This window comes from Benincasa hispida, chromosome 5 (genome assembly GCF_027475165.1).
Source record: "Benincasa hispida cultivar pf3 chromosome 5, pf3_genome.v1.1, whole genome shotgun sequence".
Classification (NCBI taxonomy): Eukaryota; Viridiplantae; Streptophyta; class Magnoliopsida; order Cucurbitales; family Cucurbitaceae; genus Benincasa; species Benincasa hispida.
This window is the reverse complement of record NC_143482.1, coordinates 7,595,464-7,618,283: the sequence shown is the minus strand read 5'-3', so window position 1 is coordinate 7,618,283 and position 22,820 is coordinate 7,595,464. Positions and strand designations below refer to the sequence as shown.

The 22,820-nt window shown below is 34.7% G+C and overlaps 2 protein-coding genes across 3 annotated transcripts; one reads left to right on the top strand and one right to left on the bottom strand.

Moving 5' to 3' along the window:
- The first annotated feature begins 8,611 nt into the window (after positions 1 to 8,611).
- Positions 8,612 to 12,511, top strand: TT8 (basic helix-loop-helix (bHLH) DNA-binding superfamily protein). Its single transcript, XM_039032265.2, has 7 exons — positions 8,612 to 8,837; positions 8,932 to 9,204; positions 9,386 to 9,482; positions 10,396 to 10,410; positions 10,518 to 11,079; positions 11,166 to 11,995; positions 12,143 to 12,511. Exons 1-7 carry the CDS (start codon positions 8,758 to 8,760, stop codon positions 12,227 to 12,229), a joined length of 1,944 nt encoding a protein of 647 aa, XP_038888193.1. The 5' UTR covers positions 8,612 to 8,757; the 3' UTR covers positions 12,230 to 12,511.
- A 161-nt stretch (positions 12,512 to 12,672) lies between these two features.
- On the bottom strand, positions 12,673 to 21,334 carry SCY2 (SecY protein transport family protein). 2 transcript variants are annotated; one of them, XM_039032266.2, is made up of 13 exons: positions 21,028 to 21,334; positions 19,275 to 19,793; positions 19,056 to 19,144; positions 17,457 to 17,536; positions 17,243 to 17,332; positions 16,760 to 16,851; positions 15,432 to 15,515; positions 14,953 to 15,094; positions 14,481 to 14,597; positions 14,200 to 14,329; positions 13,695 to 13,818; positions 13,467 to 13,573; positions 12,673 to 13,205 (listed from the first exon to the last, which is right to left on the bottom strand). In XM_039032266.2, the coding sequence occupies exons 1-13, from the start codon at positions 21,098 to 21,100 to the stop codon at positions 13,116 to 13,118; spliced, it is 1,737 nt and encodes a 578-aa protein (XP_038888194.1). In that variant the 5' UTR covers positions 21,101 to 21,334; the 3' UTR covers positions 12,673 to 13,115. The 2 variants fall into 2 exon arrangements, with proteins under 2 accessions (XP_038888194.1, XP_038888195.1); XM_039032267.2 differs by having other exon boundaries at positions 12,673 to 13,201; positions 21,028 to 21,322.
- Positions 21,335 to 22,820: the final 1,486 nt, after the last annotated feature.

Here is a 22,820-nt window from a genome sequence, read left to right as displayed (position 1 = left end):
TACTACAGACCATTTTGATTATCACTTAAGGCATGATCCACCTGTATGTCTCCACATACATGCTTAAGTTACAATGACAACTAAGGATCTTAGTTTCTTGGTTTGTGATAAAGCAAATAAAACATCCCATGTTTCATAAACAATAGTGAAGAAAATACCATATATTATTTCATCACAAGCGTTTGTTTAATACAATGTTTACAAACTATAGGACCCAACGAGAGTTTAGGGCATCAATCCCAACAATTTGTCCTTCAACATCGAGCTAGCATTAGGCTTAGTTGTATGAGGAGCGCTATGACGCTTCAAGTGTTGTTGAAGTGTGTTGAATTGATCCTTTTGAGGGGCAATGTGGTAACTTGTCTTGGTTCTTCTTCTAAAGTAATTCTTTTGTGTCGCTTGGCTCAAATTAGCTCCAAATTTTTGAAATAACTCCATTGGTGTCAGAATTGGAATTTACCTACAAAATAGATGTTTTAAGCAAAGAATTGAAGTATAATTGAGGGAATTAGTACTAATAAGATAGCTCTTTACAAGACCTATCAAAATACCCTCAACTTAGCTCTTAGTCATCCCGAAGAAGTTCGAAATTAAAGTATGCATATATTTAAGCAAAATATGAATTGTTTTATTGTTTGTTCAAAGTTTTGTTCATTTATTTAAATTGATTTATACAAGCTGACATATTTTCATCTACACATTCAAATGGTCTATACATTCCATTGTCTTACACAATGAATTAATTCTCATCTCTTTTCTCAACAATCAAGGAAATAAGAATATAAGCAAGCATTTATAAATTTGAAGTTTTGCTAACAAAAAGTTGAAGCTTATTTTGAAAAGAAAAGTTCTTTTTCTTACAAAGTCATAAAAGAAAAGACTACTAAGTTTTAGTTTACTTAAAGGCCTAAACTAATTGAATGAGACATCCAACTCTCAATTCCTCTTCACCCTACACTGGCCCAGTTTTCAATTTAAGATATACCTAACTTGAATTAGAGAGAGGCAATTCTAATAAAATGGTGCTATTTTAAATTCATGCACAAAAAATGTAATTGGCATTTATTTTACCTAGAGGGATAGCTTTAACACTCACACCACCGGAAACCGATCACTTTTTCCTCGCGGGTCCTGACTAGACACTATGAAGGTAGCTCTTTTCACCTCTATCCATGCACACACATGCATGTTAGTGAAGGTTATGTCAATTTTGTTATATTAATTATGCAAATTTTCTTTATATTTTATGCTGTCAATTTTTTTTTAGAAGACTCTTTTTATTCCTCTTTGTCTAGACTTTCTACTCTAACAAGATAGTTGTTTTTAGACCAAAGGTTATCCTATCAGGATTACAAAGAAAATTAAGTAGATATGACGTTTCTAAGAGATTTAAGATTCTAAATAAATCTAAAAAGCTAAGTATTCAATTTTTTATGAAATTGAAAGGAAAAGAATTTTTCTTTCGAAAAATGAGTTTCAAAATTTTGTTAGAAAAAATTTCAAAGGTCTAAAATTTTGTTTGTATTGATAACTTGTAGAAATACAAGTTATTAAAGCTCGAATTATTAAAACAAGGAGAGAAGACGATAGTAAATAGGCATTATTACGATTGAACGCACTAAACTAAAAGCAAAATCGCGATCGCTAACTCTCATCGCATAAAAGCAATTAAACTAAGTTAATCTTGTATTTCTGTGCAGGAACAAGACGATAGCGCGATCTCCTAAGTTGGTGATCCAATGGTACTTCGAAGACGAACGCTTGATGACCTTACATAAAGGCGATGACCTAATGTGATAAAACGTGATGCGACGTGAAGCCGATAGCGGTCAAATCAGAAATTCAGTTGGCATCCGTTGAAGACCATACCATTGTAAATCCATTGAACCTCCGGTGACCATCAGACGGCGCAACAGGGTATGGAAATTAATGTTTCCCATCCACGCAATCATTAGTGAGATAAAGAACTGTTTTTTTTTTTTTTTTTTTTGGAAGTCTATAAATACCATTCAATGATACCAAACCAGGAATTAATTTCCGGGAGGTCAAGAGACTGCAAAAACAACACGAAAGAGAGGCACCAACCCATACCTAACCCTTGTGAGAGAAAGAGTTTACAAATTAGAAAGAAATTGGAGTGTTAAAAGTCGTGTAAATGCTAGAGGAAGCAAGACACTGCTTATCTGGCTTAACACTTACATCATCTATTGTTTAGTACTTGAGCATTTTATTTGCAAGAATGGAAATTACATTTCAATCTATGTTCATGCTTTTCACGCCATACATGAGTAGCTAAATTTGTGAATGGGTTGAGAAGTACTTAGCTAGCATGACTTAAGTTATGCACTTCATGTGATCATCTTGTCTTAGTTAGATTAGATCTCATAAGCAAGAGTAGAGGAGACTTAGAAATAAGTTCTATCTACTGCACTCCCTACACATCGCATGCATCCTAGACATAGGAAATGTGTCCATATGCATTGAGAAATGTAATACTTAATATTTGTGTATAGCATGATCGCATGACTTGTAGAGTATCTTAAGAAATGTTAGCAAAACCTCTTCTCAACCCTTTATCGCATATTTGTTACAATACCACTCTTCTATTGCTTTGCATTTAATTCCATCACCTTAAGAAATCAAAGTCAATCACCATCCAACTTCTTAAACTTAAAATAGCGATAAGATCAGAGATAGAGTCTATCGCATAATCATCACATCCACACACCCTTTCATCGCATGATAAATCAACGCATCAGTATCCTTACTTGAAAGAATGCATCATCAAAATTTTATTGATAAGAATCGAGAGATTGTGTAAATCAAATGATACATAAAACAAAGTGAATGAGATTCATTTATTATGTGTTTTCATGCATTCAATCATTCATGAATTTATTACATCAAGGCAAAAATGGTCTTTTGGAGCATAAAAAATTCAATAGTCATGTTTTTCAAAGAATCAAAATTATGCTATCAAGATGAATCAGAGCCTCAGATTTCTACAGATATGTTAGAACAAAGTTGCAAAATCTATGTAATCAGTCTAACTAATCAACAATTTATTGACCCGAGCTCAGATGCTCAAGGGTTTCATATATGCATTTATGTGGAAAAAATTTTAGTAAGGCTCATTTTTATACAAAACAAATCAAAGAATACTAAAAATAATACAAAAAGAAATATGCAATTTTTCCCACCCTAACTTAAAGATGGACATTGTCCTCAATGTTTAGAATAAGCAAATGAGTTCAAAAAACAAAAAGTAAGGGATGTAGAGGGAAACTTTCCTAGTTTTTGTGGTTGATCATTTATTTGCTTGAGAGAGCATTCCTTGCTTTTGTTTTGTTTTTCCTTGAGAGCTTCATTTTTTTTATTGTTGATAACCTACAAAGAAAAGAAAACGAATAAATTATTTTTATTAGTGAAAAATATGCAAAAATAAGAAAGAAAGAAAGATAAGAAAAATGAAAAAGAAAAGAAGAAAATTTGTCTATCTTTGCAAATTTTTAGCGTCGTTTGCTCGACGTTGGTGAAGAGGGGTGTCATATTTATGAGGGATTAGTCAAACACAAGTCCAATTGGACTTGGTTTACATGCCCTTCATTGTAGATTTTGAGCCTGTGCCCGTTCTTGAAGTTTTTTTTTTCCTTAGGGAACGTCAAATTTTTTTGTCTTTTTAGGTTTTTGCTTGTTAGGGTTTTTTAAACAACTTCTCAAGTTCTTGCTCTTATTTGGAGATGTGAGAGCTTTGGGCTCAATCCCTTTTACCTGCACATTGAAAATGGAGCAAAGATTAGAAGCTTTGTTTTTGTTTTTGGTATTACAAAAAAATTTTGAATTTGAATTATTACCTGAAGGTTTTTCATTTATATAATTTTGTTTTGAAAATTTGAATCTTCTTCTAAAGTATTTACATTTTGGCAAAATTTTTTGTTGAAAGAAATATCATTATCATTTTTTTAAGATTCATTCTTTTCATAAAATTGAAGCGAAGAATTAGAAACATGCTTTTTATTTGAATTATCATGGTCACAAAAGTTAAGAGATGCATGAGAAGAATTATGAGAAGTAAAATCAAAACCATAATGAATTGAATGAGCTACCAAACGATTAGAATTTCTGTACAACATGGAATCAACAATGTGATCAATTTCATCATATGTGTCTATGGAACAAAGAGAATAATACTCCTCTAGGAATTTTGTGGTATCATATATGTTGAAAGACTTTACCTCTCCATCAAATTCTACTGATAAAGACCCCTTATCTACATCGATTCTAGTTTTGTTATTCTCATGAAGGGTCTACCAAGTAAAATATTAGAAGAAGTAGAAGTGTAAAGCTCATCCATTCTTAAAATGTAAAAAACAGCTGGAAAAATTAATTCTCCAACTCTCAACAAAACATCATCTACTATACCTAGGGGTTGTATGTATGACCTATCGGCTAGTTGTATGCAAACATTCCTTTTTTGTAGGAGAACCAATTACAACTAGCTGCACCTGTAGGCAACAGGACTAAAAGATTTATGCTGGAGAGGACGTATGATAGAGAGACAAAAAGGACCCATACATCCAGAAGTTCTGGTCAGTCAGTTGGCTCTATTCGGAGTACCGAAACCGACATTCCACGCAGAATAATAATAGAATTTGACGACAAATCTTCATGTGAGGTTTGTGTTAAAGATTCCTATCAATTCTGCCTATTCTGCCAGCAACCCGAACACGCTCAAGGAGAATGTCCTTAGAGGGAAGAGGAAAAGCCTACTAAAGAAGCGATTTTTCAGAGATTAACTATTAGGGACTAGAAGTAACCAAGAAAAAGGAAGTAAGAAGTCGAGGAATGATGTAAATAGTGTAGTTATTGTGAATAGACCTAGAACTGTAAATAATCGATCTTGTCAATAAATAATTGAAGTCTTGTGTAACTAATATGTACCGAGTCTTTGAGACAGGTAGACTTTTTACTTAACTAATATTTGGCTTTTTGTAGACAACTATGTTGAGAAGTGGGAAACATCAAAATCAACCCAACACTAGTAGGTCAGAAGAAAAGAGTGAAAGTGAATCCAGTCATCCCCAGGAAAGAGCGATAGATGAAGAACAATTGTTAAATAGGTTCGCTCAACGACTACATGAAAGCCTGGGAACCATACAACTCGATCTCGAGAAGAAGTATGGGATAAAATGTCTAAGGTCATTAGGAGCTAAAATTATATCGTATACAATCAATTGAAAAATCCTAAAATTGAATTTGAACATTTCAAAATTCATCCAATCAATTACTCAATTCATTATTCCAATTTATGAAATAGTGGAGGGACCTATTGGACCTACAAATCATGAGCTCCAACGATTTGTAATCAATTGGTTAAACTCTTTAAACTGAATTAATTACTTTTCGTTAACCATCAAGACGTACCACTATAGCTCAATAATTCTACTATCCTCACTGTAGATGTATTTCTGTCCATGTAAATCATAATCGGTAAGTCGATCCTTCACAGACCGTTTGTGTTTATAGCTGGGTCAAAATTACCATTTTGCCCCTATAAATACATCTAGTTCCTTAAGCTCCCACTGACCCTCTAATGAGCAGCTGATTCATAATACCACTTATGAATCATGTCTCTCTCTATCATGAGAAGGCGGGCCCCGATTGTTCAAGACTTGGAATCAGCACTTAAGAGAACAACCTATCTGCTAACTCTTAAACGGGTAGGAGTAAATTCCATCTCACAGGGCTATGTCCCCAGCTATCTATCCGGTTTTATCCCAAAAATGGAAGGCTTATTAAGTAGTGTTGTTGAACTACTCTCACCCATGCAACTCAAAGAACAATCCCGAATAAACACGAGTTCATAACTACCTCAGGATTAAGATCGAGTTATCCTAGGTTACTTTAGTATAAAATAGTCAGTTTTAACAGTAAACAGTCGTTATAAAGAAAAGTGACTATTTCGTAGTCCAGTCTTTATGCAAACTCATTGCATAGGATGCCTCCACTCACATGTCTCTACATGAATGATCTGTGGATCACATCATTTGTATTACCTATACAAAATGGGCCGCATCCAATAGTGTTACCTGGTTGAGATACCCAATTTCATCCATATACTTATAGACCATTTAAGCTATATACTATTAACTTGATCCTATTTATGTCACTACATAGAGTTAAAGTATCCATACTATAGCCATGGATATTTCTATTGGATTTTCATAATAGAATGCAATATCAACAACTTTATCGAATAAGATACTCAATAATATTTTATTGATAAATAGAATGTTTAACATGAATTTTTATGAACTGCGAGTTCTAGGACATTTCCAACATTGGATTATTGTGTTTGTATCAAATACAAAGTGAGTCGTATCTATAGTGTCACCAGGATAAAGTACCCAACCTTATCCCTATACTATAGACCCTTTAGGTTGTATTTTGAACATTGATCCCTGTGTGTCTCCACATACAGGTAAGACTCATAAGACAACCTAGGATGTTAGTTTATTGGATTTAGAATTATTAAGACAAAACGAATACAACACAGTTAATAACACTTATTGAAATAACATTGATAACTCTTTATTGATGACAGTTAATTATTTACATTTACTATTTACGAGTTTTAGGGTGTAAAACCGTACTAATGCAGTTGAAGGCTGAGGTTCTTTGATTATTTCTTTCCTTTTCTTTTGCATCATTGACTTCCTCTGGAGTTATATGATTGTTGTCGACCACCTTTTCCTTCAACCTTCTGGTTATACAAATTGGCTCAAGACTTATATGTAAGTCCTTTTCTCGATGCAGGCACAACATGCCCTTCCTGCAAAAGCTTCTTCTGGATTAGAGAAAGCTCAGGCTACTCATAGATCTTCAAGCTCTTGAACTCAATGTGAGTTACAAAATCATAACCTTCTTTTTCCAGTAGCTTATAAGCCTTAGGGCCGAACCCATCTTTCATCTGTTTTTCTGGTAAATGTACTTTTTTCAGGTCTATCTTTGGTCTATAGATTTCCTATTTCGTTATCTTTGTGAGCGGTGTAACAAATTTCTCTTTTAAGATTTTGATATCACCGACCCTCAACCCCTTTGAGCATTCCACAAATGTTGACTCACCCTTCCCACACCTCAACAAAGAAACATAACGCAAGATTTGAGGGTTTGGAGCTTTTTCGCCTTTTAAAATTATAATCTTTGTAGTGTTGGTGGATGCCTCACTCTCTTTAAAGTGAGATACAGTTGCCCTATCGTTTGTTTCTTTCCTTGCATTTTCTTGTGATCTTGGCTTGGGTTCACCTCCATCCTTTATTAAAGAAGTCTCCATAGGCATTTCTTCACCGACGCCATCATTCTTCAAGTAAAACTTCGCATTTGCGAAGTGAGACTCGGCTTCTTAGAATTGATTGGAGTCTATTTAACTTTCATAATGTCATATTGATAAAACTTGAAATATTGGGGTAGTGTTGAAGATATTACTCCATTTCAATGATTCCAAGGATGACCAACAACAAAACTTATATGTGGTCTTCGAATCTATGACATAGAACAATGTGTGGGCCTTCAGGTCGCCGATGATAAGTTATAAGCGTTTCATACCTACTGCCCTTTGGCTGCCTTGAATGAAACCTTGGATAACTAACTTATTGTTTGACAGTTCTTCTATCACGATGCCTAATTGCTTGATAGTTGTCTTATACATTATATTGACAACTGATCTATTATCGATGAGAATTTGCACAACCCTCTGTTCTTGAACGTATTCTAAGACATACAATGGCCTATTATGAAGTTTTGATCTCAATAGTAACAAGAGGCGCATGTGCGCATTATAGAGGTTGGAGCACTAGATGCGTTTGAATCTAATAACGCATCACTAAGAACCATCTTAGTCATCGAAGGAAGTGACAACAAGTCATTTATATTGAACGATGGTAAGTCCTTTATTTCTTTCTCCATCTCCAATGAACTCAAAAGAGTATCCTCACTTTCTGCCATGTTGATAGCAAGACACGCAATGACTTCTTGTGCTTTCTTCGAATAGTCATTGTAGAAGTTCTCTGGAAGAAAATTTGCCAGTGTCACCTGTCGCCTAAGTTGAGGAAAATTCTCATCTTCCTCCTCAACAAACTTAGGCTTCCGAGCCTTCTACCCAAAAAAATGAGATAGTAGAGCTATAAATAGGAGATAGTGGAGCTATATACCATTACAAAAGAATCTTTGTGTAACAAACCCTACACGTGCCATGTTGCTATTTGACAAATATAAACAGAATTGTAAATAGGGAAGATGATGGAAGTTTCTTCCACCTCATTGTACACATCACAGTCAGCAAGACTGAGTCATTGGTTGACTGCCTTGTCACCTGCATCAACACAAATATCCCCATTGTATTGAATTGAATAGTGTGTGTATAAATGGAAATGGTATTTATTATTATTATTATTATTATTATTATTATGTGAAAGTGATGAGTGATGTGGGAGTGAGAGTTAGTGATAGTTTTAAAACCTGAGACTGAGAGAGGAAAGAAGACAATAAATATATTATATAATATTAAGCTTTTTATTGGTAGAAGCTGAGAGAGAGAGAGCAGCAGCAGTAGCAACAGTCAGTCAAAACCCATCTAGCATTCACTCAAAATTAAACCCACCAACCAACCAACTTTCAAAACCCATTTGTTCATCGGCAAAATATTGAATTATGAAAAGATGAGAATGAAGAAGTGATATATTGAATTTGAATGTATGAATGGAAGGAATGTTGCAGTTTGCTGTTCAATCCGTTGAGTGGACTTATTCTCTCTTCTGGCGCTTCTCTACTCAACAACGGTATCATCTCACCTCATCTATTAATTCTCTCTCTCTACTTTGATATATAATGCAATTTTATTTGTTGCATGTTTTCATTTATAATCAAATTCAGGATGTTGATTTGGGGAAATGGCTTCTACAATGGACCCATCAAGACCACCAAGACCGTCCACCCCGCCGCCGGCGCCACCACCACCACCCAACACCACCAACATTCCGCTTCTCTGTCCCTTCACAGAACTCATCAGCTTACGGATCTCTATAACTCCTTATCCGCCGCCGACACCTGCCGCCCCACCTCCGCCGCCCTCTCTCCCGAGGACTTGACCGAGTCCGAGTGGTTCTATCTGTTGTGTCTCTCTTTCTCTTTTCCTCCGGGGCTCGGGTGAGTAATTAATAACTTAGATTTCGTTTAATAATCATTTGATTTTTTTTTTGCTTGATTTTTCTACTCATGATTATGATTTTAATTTTCCAATGTAAATATTTGAATTCTTAATCAATATCTACGAACAAAAACAAATTATTGAAAACTTTTTCTTTCAATTGGATTTACATATATGCAGATTGCCTGGAAAGGCATATTCGAAGAACAAACATGTGTGGGTTACAGGTGCGAATGAGATTGATAGTAAAATTTTCTCCAGAGCTATTCTTGCTAAGGTATTACTTATCTTTACACAACTACAATTATTTTTCCTCCATTTACATTTTCCTAATTAATTTTTACTTTAATACACAACCTTACAGAAGTACTTAATTGCCCTTTTTTAGTTCTCTTATATATACGTGCACCACAATTTGAATATTTATAATTTAACATATTGTAGAGGCTTTCATTTGCATCTTTTACAACACAATTTCAAAACTCTATACAGATAGATGGCTATGTGATTTGTATGTCTTTCAGAAATTATATACATCAGCTCATCAATTATTAATTATTGTTTTAACATAAAATTTCTTCATTGTATAAATATTAATATCATATTATTCAAGTATAGTCAATTATAAATGCTTTATTGTGATTTTTCACTATTGTCCATATCCACGTTGGAACAGAAATATTAAATTCTTGAGTCATCTTTTTTTTTTATAATGGCAATTCATCGCAATGGACTTGAGAATGACAGTTTATAATTATCCGAAATTGGTTGTTGTTGATGGTGCATGATTTATTAACAATTTTATAAAATGTCATTGATACTCTTACCTTGATTGATTCCATGAATAAAAGAGAAAAAAAGTCATGAAATATAGTTGCGACAGATTTGAAGTGTCATGGAATCTCAGCTTTTTTGTAGTGACAATTTCAAAGATCTGTTAAAATATAACTTTCAAAAGTTAAGAACATTATTGAAACCGATCATAATGCTTAGAAGTATTAATTTAACCTTGATAATAACATGAAGCAATTAACTACTCTCCCATCCATGATCTATCCCCTGGACATATATCTCACCTGTACTACTTTTTATGAACAATGGAACAAAAAGATGGTTGTGTTAAAGATGTTCATTGATATTTCTGTTTGTTTTTGGTGGCAATATGGGATTCCTCATGATTTGATCACCAGAGTGCTGGCATAAAGGTAATTAAAATCCTGCCCATGAAATTAATTCATAAAAAATAAATTGGGTTTTGCAATTAATTATTTTGACAATCTCTCATAACCAAAGTAGAGTGAATGTGATGCAGACAGTGGTTTGCATTCCTGTTATGGATGGTGTGGTTGAACTAGGCACCACAGATAAGGTAAAAGAAGACATGGGCTTCATTCAACACATTAAATCTATATTCGTAGAAACAGAAAAGCAGTGGGAAGCACAAAAACCTGCAGTCTCTGAGCTTTCAACATCCAATTCTGCCACTTCGTTGGAGCATTATTATTATAAGCACTTGTTTTGCAGTACCAACTCAGGCAACAGGAAAGAATTAGAATTAGAAGATGAGATGGATTCAGACAGCTCAACCAGCAACAGCAGCAATAGCAATGCCGCTGGAGGCGGAGGAGGATGTCCTTGTTGGCCAAGTACTGTAGCTGCCGCCGTGACTGCCGGAGAACCAAGCGAGTTAATAATGCAACTTGAACCATCTGAAGACATCCGACTCGGCTCACCTGATGATGCTTCCAACAATTTTCTCCCCAATTTGTCCCACTCACCCCCACCAGACCTCCACACCAATTTTGACTACCATCCAAATCCACATCCACCTTCTAATACCAACGCTACTACTCAACTTCAACTGCCAACCCTAGGTGATTACCAATTACTTTATATTCTTGCTCCTTTGTATATATACTCATACTCCGCTGTTCCTCTCTTGTTTGTTGTTTATATATAGAATACTCTTCGGCAGCAGTGGCATTGATCACGGAGAATCAAGACATCCACTATTCCAACATGCTCTCAGCCATCCTAGATCTAAACCAAAACCACCAGTCGAGCCAGTGGCTAGACTCATCCGCCGGCAGCAACATCACTTTCTCCACCCAATCAGCCTTCTCCAAGTGGACTTGCAATTCAGATTATCTTTATCGTGTTCCGACGGGAACAGCTAGCACATCTCAATGCTTACTCAAGAGCATTTTACATACTATACCCTTCCTTCACAAACATCATCGTGACCACAATCAACCTAGATCTTGTGATGGCCAATGGCGGAATGGGATGCCTCAAGATTTTCTCACCCACTCTGAATTACTGAATGACAAGTTTATCATCCTACGATCCGTTGTACCTTTCGCGACTAAAATGGACAACGCCTCAGTTTTGGGGGATACAGTGAAGTACTTGGAACAACTTCGTCAAAAGATTCAAGATCTAGAAGCTCAGAACCGGGAATTCCATAGTAGGACCAGTTTTCAAGAACTACAGAGGAATGCAGCAGTACCTAGAACCTGTTTCGACAAAAGAAAGCTAAGGATTTTGGAGGGTATTGGGGATGGATGTACAAGGCCCAAGGTGCTTAAGTCGCCTTCACCAATAACTTCACTGGATACCAATTTGCAGGTTTCAATTATCGGAAGTGACGGATTGTTGGAGCTCCAGTGCCCATATAAGGAAGGACTGTTGCTTGATATCTTGCTCATTCTCCAAGGGCTTCGAATTGAGACCACATCAGTAAGTTCATCCGTGAGCAATGGAGTCTTCACAGCTGAGCTACGGGCCAAGGTATACAGTCTAAACAATCAAACCTTCATGCGGCATTACATGCTCCACAAATGCATCTTATTATACCACCAAACGATACATCACATCATATACATTTTCTGGGCATAATTTTCCTAACATTGTGCTGATATGTTGTTCTATGATTAGGTAAAGGAGAATACGGATGGGAAGAAAGCAAGCATTTTGGAGGTAAAGAGCGCAATACAACAAATCATACCCTGTGTTGATACTTGAGCATAGAAAGAAAAAAAAGTAGTGAATATGGGAATTCAAAAGTTCATGGGAGTGGAAGCTTCTGTGTTTTGCTGCCATTCGAGGATTGAAAATCTGCACTTGCGAACCATCAGTTCTCAATAGCTGTTGCACAAAAATAAAATATTAATGAGATAGTTAAATTATGATCTACAAGGAGAAATATGCACACCTTTAAGACACTACTTCCAAATGTGAATGTTTTTGCTGCATGTAATTAGCCTGCATATAGATTATGATGAAATGCAAGATCAAAGTTTGATACATCTTACACTCTACATGCCTATCATATGTGTTTCCATGGTGAGGGTTGAATGATAAATCCATCAGAATAATGGCTCTTTCATACAATTCACAACTTGCATATGCTCAGCAAATTTTTTAATTATAAGCACGATGAACTTAATACCACAAATGGCACTTAATAAATCCAAAAACTGACCGATTGCAGCACTGATGTGGCTATAATCTAATAAATATGTTAAGATTCGTATTACATAATTTTTTTTTATATATACAAAATAGGGAGAAACGGTCAAAATTAGACTCAAGAATAGGATCTTGTAGCTAAACTCGCGATTAGCATCTTGAACATTCCAATGCTTGTGTCCCTTATCCACTAGATGTTTCAAAGACCAGAGGATCAAAATTTTCTTGGTATTTGTATTAGTATACAGTGTTATGGATGGACACGATTCTGAAACTCTGCAGTCCGCAACATTATCAAAGAATTGAGGAAGGGATGAAATGTTCTGTTCTAGTCCAGCTTTCAGCCAGGAGGAACCCAGACAATTATACTTAAAGGAGATTATTGGATCCTTTCAAGGCTCAAATACAGAACTGCTTGGAGCATCAATTGAACTTCTTGTCATACACCATAACGCCTCAAAGCATTGCTTAAACTTGGCATTACGTTATATGCTTGGTAAGATCTTCTGAGTTCAATAATGGAACCTACCTGAACAGTGAACATGCAGCAACTTGAGTTCATCGATAAGATTGGAAATTTTGAACAGTTTATTAATATAATAAATCTACCACATTTTCCTCTAGCAGCTTTTGACATGCGATACATTATTTGTATTTCAATCAAAATACCAATGATCAGTTAGAAAATATTTTACAACTATGAAGTTGCATTGTCTTGGTTAAAACAGGGAGATCCAGTGTCATGGCATTTTCTAATGAAAGTATGATAAGAAAAACATTTTGTACTTACAATGATCAGAACTGATGTAAAACCAATTGCAAAACCAGCGTTAATGCTGCGTAAGTAATGATCAAGAAGAGATGATGTTGTTGCCAAAAAACTCAACAATAGCCCTCCTGTAATTTACCACAATGCAAAAAATAAAAGGAAATATCAACCATCAACCAAAATATGAAAACATTGGTAAGCTGGGAAGGCCGATGTCATTAAAACCACAAATTGAAAGATAAAACATACCCCAAAAGCGTGTTGATGCTTGAATTTTTGTCAGGTACTCTATAGAAGCTTTCCCAGGTTTAATGTTTGGTATCCTCGCTCCCATCTTATTTAAATAGTCTGAAATCTCTTTTGGCAAGTTGGCCTGAACAGGTAAAGGAATGTGTAAGAGTAGACAAACAAATTCGACTATTATAGTTATATTTGACAATATTACATCACATGTGGGGTGGATGGATTTGAGCATACAGGTACAATCTCGAGAAGAAGTAGAGGTAGAGACGTTTTAACCATTGAGCTAGGTTATATGAATACATCATATTGTTCAAAACAATGCATATTGTTCCAGTTGATGTAAATGTACCAAACAGTAAGCTTATGTGAATAACAATAACTCAGTAAAACACCAAAACATTAGGACTACGTCATATATTTAGCCAAAAGAAAATATAAAATTCTAGAAATTGGCAGCATGCAAATGCAATAATCATTTAAAAACCAAAAGACAAGAGGTAAAGAAACTTACAATGTCAAATATATTGAACAAGAATACAAAAACCGCATATATTAAGTAATAAACCCAAGGCTCTGCACCAATAGAACTTTCAGGGTTCAGTATCTCCTTTACATGCTCCCAGAATGTTGAATTTAGGAGGCTGTGTACAAATCTGATGTTAGAAATTGCTTCATTTTTTTTTTAATATAAGGAATTGCATCTTTACCACCACGAGAAAAGTCGATATTTATCACATAAAGAAAATAACTCTAGCCATCATAACGTAACAAGGATATATTTTATATAACAACCTGGCAAGGATACTGGGAAACGCCAAGAGATAAGTGGTCGTGAGAATTGGTTGCATCCCAGCAGGGTTGATATTAAAAGGTATGTAAGGCTCTACTTCAGTGATTGGTGAGTCTTCTCTGGAAAGAAAACAAAATGAAAAGGGGATCGTACAATAGATAATGAACCAAAAAAGATAAAATCGGAAAATTGGATATGAGCTCAAGCATAATACAAAATCCATCTGTTTAAAACATAACCAATGCAAGATACATTGAACAGAGAGGCAAGTGATGAAAGCATGTATGGCCAAAGGAATGAATTTAAACAGACCACATGATATTACTTTATCTTACCCTGACATTGGACAAAAAAAACAAGGGAATCAGTCTCATTCAATACTATGAAACTGCTAACTGCTAGAGGAAACCAAATGCATGGAAGCATTAGACAATGGTAATAGAGAATCTTTTCCCGGAAAAAAATTCAGAGTACCTTGCAGCTGAAGCAAGTTTAAAACCATAATACTGCAGCTTAATTTTCCTGCAACCCTCAGTAACAACAACCGCCCACATTGTAACTACGGTAAAGATACCCAATAAGGCAAAAACGTAAGGCCACCAAAACACAGCATGTCCTGAGATATGTTACATTTTCGAGCAATCAAAAAGCTGAAATATTTACACCCAGATGGAATATAGGAGTTCAGTTGAAAACTAAATTCTGAGACCATGATACTGCTGGCATCCCTAACAATTATCAGCATCATTTTATTTAATTTATAGAGTTTTATATATTTATACTCTCAATTTGTCATATTATTCCTTGTTTCTCCTCAAAAAAATAAAAAATAAAAAATACTATTCCTACAGTCTCATGGCAATATTGACTAGCGTGGGATTTAATGGCTAAAATTAGAATTAATCAACTCCAGTGGGTAGATAACTGTGAAACCATCAAGTTTAATTGCACACCTGACAGCTGAGACAACATTTTGTACAACGTCTCTGTATAGCCCGTCAGTATTCCAACGCATATAATTAGAGAAGAACCTTGACCTGCAACATGCATTATTAGTTAAACAGAGAGAAAGCTGTATACAGAAGTAAGACATTACAAATTTTGTGAACATTAGTTTCAACGATTCTCCCTCAGGGAAGGCATGTAACACTTATGCACAGTTTAGAAGCAATCAAGTAGACTGTAGGAAGAAATTATTATATTTGACAACAAAACAAAACTTGTCTCATTGAACCCACAATGTGATAGAAAATCATCTTACCTTCCCATGTACTTTTTTATTTCTTAAACGAAGATTTGCTTTCAAAAACAAAACAAAGAAAAAGTCCGAACAATACTCCCTGAAACTCAGTGAGCACCAGCACAATCCACATACAAGTCATAAAGCGTCACATGTTTCAATAAATTTATCGAAGGTTGGGACACCATTTAAATCTCACGTGTATTATGTATATATCTATTAAATCATAATGTAATCAAGAAATAAACAATCATATAGCTAGACTATTAAAACAAATTAAATCCCCATCGACTTTGAGAGCACTCAATAGTTAAAGAGTTGTAAGAGAATTTTAACTGCTTTTAGTGTTTAATAATACTTAGTCCAAATTAATTCATTTAAAATACATTTGATTTGCAAGCTTTGTCTAGTTAGTAACTTTAAAAATTAGCTCCCTCAAAAACTAGGAACCTCTTGCTAAAAAAAAATTAAATTGAATGCATATAAGATTTTAAATAATTTTAACTGTATGGTCATTTTAGTCATCATAGCTAAATCATAACAATCTAGTATTAATCTACCCAACATTATTACTTGTCTTTTATTGCTATCTTCTTTAGCTTATTCACTTTGTATCCTATGTATCATCTGGTAAGGTTCATTTGTCAGATGCTCGATATATGGCTGTCTCAAATCAGCGGTCTCCTCAATTAGTTTCCCCTTTCTACACAAATTGAAGTTCACCAAACACAAATTTATTGCATTGTCCACTTCCAACTAAATTTTCTAAAAACTTAGTCGATAACAATTATTTTAACCACCACAACAATCCTAAATTAAGCCTAAAATAGTTGAATACTGATGCACCACCCAACTGACATAAAAAAAAATGTAAAACCCAACATTTGAATTCATTTAAATGGGTTGAATCTTTCAAATATCTCTCTCCTTTTTATGGGAATCTCTCAAGTATCTTCATCTTGAACCATAAATAATGAAGAAAAGCACAAAACAATGAGTCAAGTGATTGAAATTAAGTGAGAGAAAGAAGGAGTGGCCTACCAAATCCAGACTCTGAGATTGTATCACAAATCCATGTCATTGTCATGGCACCACAAACCAATAAGAAAGAAGTTACCATCACATGCTTAACTCTACAAAAAAAATAATAAAATAAGAAGAAGAAGAAGAAGAAGAAGAATAAACCCCTTTATGTACCATGCAACCTTCACTCTCTACCCCTTTAAGATTTAACCTCTCTCTTTTTAAGATGCAACCTCATTTTTCTGAATAAAAGTATCTGAACCAACAATTATCATAAAAATAAACATGAGAATCTTAAGTATTACATGAAAGCAAAAACCAGATTTGAAGTTGGAAGGAGAAATGAATATGCAACATGCACCGATGTATAGATAATGCAGATTATTACTACGGAAAAGGAACTTTTCCTTCAATGTCTAAATTGAGACTAATTCTAATCCTATATACTGCTCAGAATCCCAAAATAATATTCAAACTGATATTCTTCTAGCTAAAATTTACCTGTGATTAGCTGCATAGATAGAGTATGGAAGTGAGTAACAAGATAGTATTAAAGCCTCCAATATCGCAAAACCAAGTGACATCCACCATCTGATGTTACATGGTGATGTTTGTATGAATTCCATCCAAAACAAAGGAAGAAATGAGCATAAGTCAATTACAAAATAAATTTAAAAAATGCAGATCAATGGTTGGAATGAAGTATCAGACATACATATAACTCTTGATCTTCTCATGACCATCCAAGCCTTCTTTTCTCAGCTTTACTAAAGAGGGTAAAATGTGACAAAGTACCTGTGTATCAACTTTCGAAAAGTTAAGCATTGAACGTAGTCACCGGGGGGATATGTGTCCCCCCTCAACTTATCATATTTTGTTTTTTAATATAAAATTTAAGTAATATTTAATAATATATATTTAAAAAAAAAAACCAACTTTCTTCCTGAAACCAGAATGTGGTCTGGCGGTAAAGGGGACACATGTTGATGCTGCAGAAATTAAATATTTTGTACTTTTAGAACTTTTTGCTATAAAGTATAAATATTTTTAAATATTTTTTTATATTTAAAAAGGCTTCTTTGGGTTTTCTTAAAAAAAAAAAGACCCTTAACTTAAATTTTCTAGCCAGTACCTCAGCAAAAATTTAAAAGAAAAAATCAGCAAAAAAAAATTATTATAGATATTTTTTTCAACATAAATTTTCACACTCAAATCTCAACAACATTCTATTGAAAATGTATCGTTAACTTTTTCTTTACCTAATTTTCAGATTTTTATTAGGAAAATTATTTTAAGTGACAAAACTGCTAAAAATATTTACAATTGTCGAAAATAGCATATTAACCTAGGGACTGTTTCGTAATTTCTTGTACCCTAGGGCTTCCCATTGTCTATTTATTTGGCCTATTCTCTTGTACCTATGTTAGTTTGCTTACTGCCAGTGCAAACACCTTTTTATATCTGAGCACATACCTCTTCTTGGAGTGTTTTACACAATTTGTAATAGTCACACACAGACAGCATTCTCATTCTTTTTTAGAACGTTAGTCCCTAAACTATGAGATTTGTGTCTAATTGTTTATTTGATCCCTTAATTCTTAAAAATGTCTAATAGGTCTCTAGACTTTCAATTTTATATCTATTAGATCCCCAAACTTTTAATTTCGTGTCTTCAGTCCCCAAAAAAATCAAAATTTAAAAAAAAAAAATTTATCTAATATAAATTTGAATTTTATGTCCAAGGAAACCTAAACTTTGATTTGTTGAGTAGATCCATGAATTTAAAATATATATATATATATATATAAAAGTTCTAGAACTACGCTTGTAATTTTGAAGTGTAAAGACCAAATAGACACCAAGCTCAAAATTAAGGGACTAAATTTGTAATTTAATCACATTGTTATTAAGAATAGTGGCTAACTAATGTCTAAAGATTGAAGTCATCTTATACAAGAAGTTAATGTTCACAGTCTCATGGCTCATATAAAGAAGCGTTTGTAATTCTAAAAAAAATAAATAAGCCACCGGTTAGAGCACACTAAAACAAAAGAATAAAAAGGAAACAAAAATAATAGTTATTCAAACATAGTTTAGGGTTCTTTACTCCTTAAAAATTTTAACCTTCAATATTGTCTTCAATGAGTAGACGTGAATTAGAACTTTCTCATTACTGCAAGTTTCTGAATATTTCGCAGCCAAGTTTCTCTAAAGGGAACAAGCCCTTCAATATTCTTAAATGCCTTCTACTTTGAGTATGTTCTCTACATCTATATCAAGACATTGAAGATAGATATGAAGAAAAATGTTAAACCTGCATGATGATTGATGCTATAATCTGAGGACTGATACCTAGCTGGAAAAAAGACATTTTCATCTCCGTAGTAAAATCACCAAGTTCATCTGCCACAAACATTAATATGAGAAAAAGATGGTCAACATCGCCTAAGTATAAAGTCTGAAATTAAATTCTGCAACAAAAGGAATATATAACGTAGATAACTCATGCATGTATAGAATTTTATGAACTCACCAACAGATCCAGAAACAAAGCTAAGGTAATCTTGTGGTATCAACCTCCTATCAAACCCAGGAAGAGGAATGAAGTATCCAACACGACTTATTACAATTAGCACTGCTGTTACAAACAACCTTCGTCGTATTTCACTTTTAAAAAATGATTCAGCAGCATTGTTGAGAACAGAACGAAGGCGTACAAGATTCAAGAATCTATTTCTGAACATTTTAGATTTAGGTTTCCAGATATCAAAGTTAGTGGCATTGGGAGAAGTGAGAAAAGCATCCCCATCATTCGATTCCTGTGAAAAAGTTTGAAGGTCTAGACACTGCTCAGATGTTGCCTTGACATTCATGCGGCTGCTTTGGCACTGATTTGACAAACAATCAGATGACTTTTGGTTCACTTTAGAGACCAAAGGCCTATTCAGTAACACATTATTTCTTCCCTTGAATTTCAGAGGGTTGAAATTAATCACAGTGGCAGATCTACCAAACTTGAAATGACAGAATTGGACGTCATAAGATGCAGCAACTGTATGAATGAAAGCAGCCAAGTGAGGCCATATTACACGTGTTTTATGCAAAATATTATTTTGTAGCAAAGCAAACTCCTACAGTCAGCAGAAGAATCAATTAGACATAAATTATATATTAGTAGAGCAATTTTAATCCTGGGAGAAAAATGAATGTCTGCCTGTGTTCAATAATGGAAATAAGTTTTCAGTTGATCCTAACCCGAAGAAGAAAATATCAAACAAATCCATGGTGGTGAGGTGAGAAATCATCCTACTATCCTAGGCGCACAACCAAATAGTAAATTGATGGTTGGTCACCTCATCAAAGTATACTGTTAGCATCTGGAAGCATTTCTTATATAAAAAGGAAAACATGAAATAGATTTTCCCATTCAAACCTAAGATATCTGAACATTATGAAAAGAGACATAGATGAACTCAGACAAGCTGGTTTCTCACACTCGATTAATCACATTTACACAGCCACTCAACTGAGAGAGAAAAAATTAGACAAGAGACATTTCTGTTAAACCAGGTACCTAATAAGTCAAAAAGTAATATATTTTGTCTAATATTATCAGAAAATTTTCAAACATAATGTCATGTCATCTGCTTGGATTCGGCTTTTCTTCATTACAGTTTTCTTCTCTCTTATAACAGTTGTGCTATCTTTAGAAATCATTATTTTCCAATCATTTGTAATTGTTAGTAAAACTATTTATTCCTTCAGCCAAGAGTAGCAGGCCACAGATTGTCTATCCCAGGACTCCTCTGTAAATCTACTACACTATAAATAATATCCCAAGTAGCCACCCTCCATTGAGCTGAGAACTATTTCTTAACACTGTTTAGCATTCATTGACTTGGTACCATAACATCACAGGCAAACACCCTCATCATTTCTCATATTCTTCTCACAATAACCACTGAAAACCCCAACACCAGCAAGACGCCTGAATCTAGCTCTTCTAGCCTACTACTACATGAGATTGATGAGATTCCAACTCATTCCCAACTTACTGTTAAGGACTCCATGGAGTAAAAACAATTAAAGATTAACAACGAAGAAAAGTGGTTCAAGTACAAGCCCCATACTTCATTGCTACATGAAAGATAATTATGCTAGTAATTTCACCTACAAGCTACTTCAACAGGGAAACAAACACGCAGAGGATAACAATATAATTTAACCATTTGTACTTCTTCCTATATAATATAGTCTTCCCGTGAAACGAAATTCAGGAGGCTTACCTAGAAACTTTGAAGGTATAGTAGGGAACGGAGCGGGACGTAGAAGACGAGTGCAGTGAGGCGTTGTTTCCATGGCGGGATTTTGGAATTGCGCCAACTGAGTGCGAGGCTTAGTTCGGGAGGCGTGCAGTCAGCCGGAGATGGCCGTGTGGGTCTCGCCAAAGCTGGACGTGTGGTTCTCGCCGAAGCTGGTCGTGTGGTCTCGCCGGAGAAGAAAAGCAAAATGATGGTGAAGGCGCAGATAAAAAAGGGAGATGAAAGGAAAATTTCACAAAATCACCAAAAACCCAAAACCTTTTCCATCAATCACCTATTTCTAAAAATATTTCTACCACGGACCTTTTACCCATGCGAAATACCAAAATTACCCCCAATTTCTAAAATTTCTCAAACCGCACCATATTTCCTCTTCTTTCAATGATTTCTTCCGCTGCATTCAATACAACACCAACATTCCACCAAAACATTTATTCCAAACTAATATTCTACCAATAGCATTTAATAACATTGGTATGAAGAGAATGGAAGGTCACTCTCAGTATTCACTTTCTTTCGAACTCCCCACGAAATTCTCTCATTGTTCTCTCGTAGCTTTCTTTTAGAGTTCAGTCCAACATCTTTGTTGATCGCTTTCATCGTCAAATTCAGAAACGAATAGAATGCAAGTGATATTCTACGATTTCTTGTTCCAAATCGCTTTCATAATAAGTGCCGTTTAGCATTCAATGAACGATCTATAGTAATATATACACAATCGTATAAACAATCGTTCATAAATTACTAGACAATCGTTCGTTACAATATAGACGATCGTTCATAAATTACAATATAATCGTATATTAGGTTATACACCATCATTTAGTAAATTATAAACAATCGTGTAGTAATTTATCAAAAATCGTATAGTAATTTATAAACGATCGTGTAAACATTTATAAACGATCGCTTAGTAATGTATAAACGGTCGTTCACTTATTAATGATTTACTTATCTCATTGTAGATCAATGACGCTACTTCGCATCTTTGTACAATTTGGTGGGGATTGGGATGAGTCCGGAAGAAATTAGGTTGATGGTCATATGAAAGGTCTGAAAGTCAGAAATGATATAACAGTCAGTGAATTAGTGAGTATGATGCACCAACGACTGAATATCGATCCGGATATGTTTGATATACACATCAAATGTTACTACAATTTATTAGACCCAGCTCCCCCAATTGATATAATCAATGATGAAAGATCTTAGCTTTTTTTAGAAGATAGTGATGCATCTCGGATGTCGTTATTTGTATCAGTTACACCTTACAAAAGTCATGGAGTACACACAGACAATATGTACCAGCATTGCAATTCAACCGATCAACTCATTTCAATCAATCATGCAATCATTCTGACACGCAATGTTGTTAGGGCATATGGCGAGGCACTTAAGCTTGTAAATCCAGGTACGATGGCAATAACAACATGCGCTTTCAGAATTATAGATGGTGAGAACGATGCATCATGGACTGGTTCATGACTCATTTGAAGGCTTCAATAGGAGACGTTCCCAATTTAGTGATTATATCAGATCATCACATCTCAATTGCAAAGTCCTACTATAATTGAGTCCTCTCTTCCCAAGAGAGGGTGTGGTCACTATGTTCAAGACCCGAAATCAGCCATTAAGGGAGCAATGTATCTACTAACCCCTGTTCGGGGAAAGAGTGAATTTCGTCTTGTATAGTTGAGTTCCCAGCTCCCCAATCAGACGAATCCCCAAAATGGTAGGCTTGTTGAGTTGGCATTTTG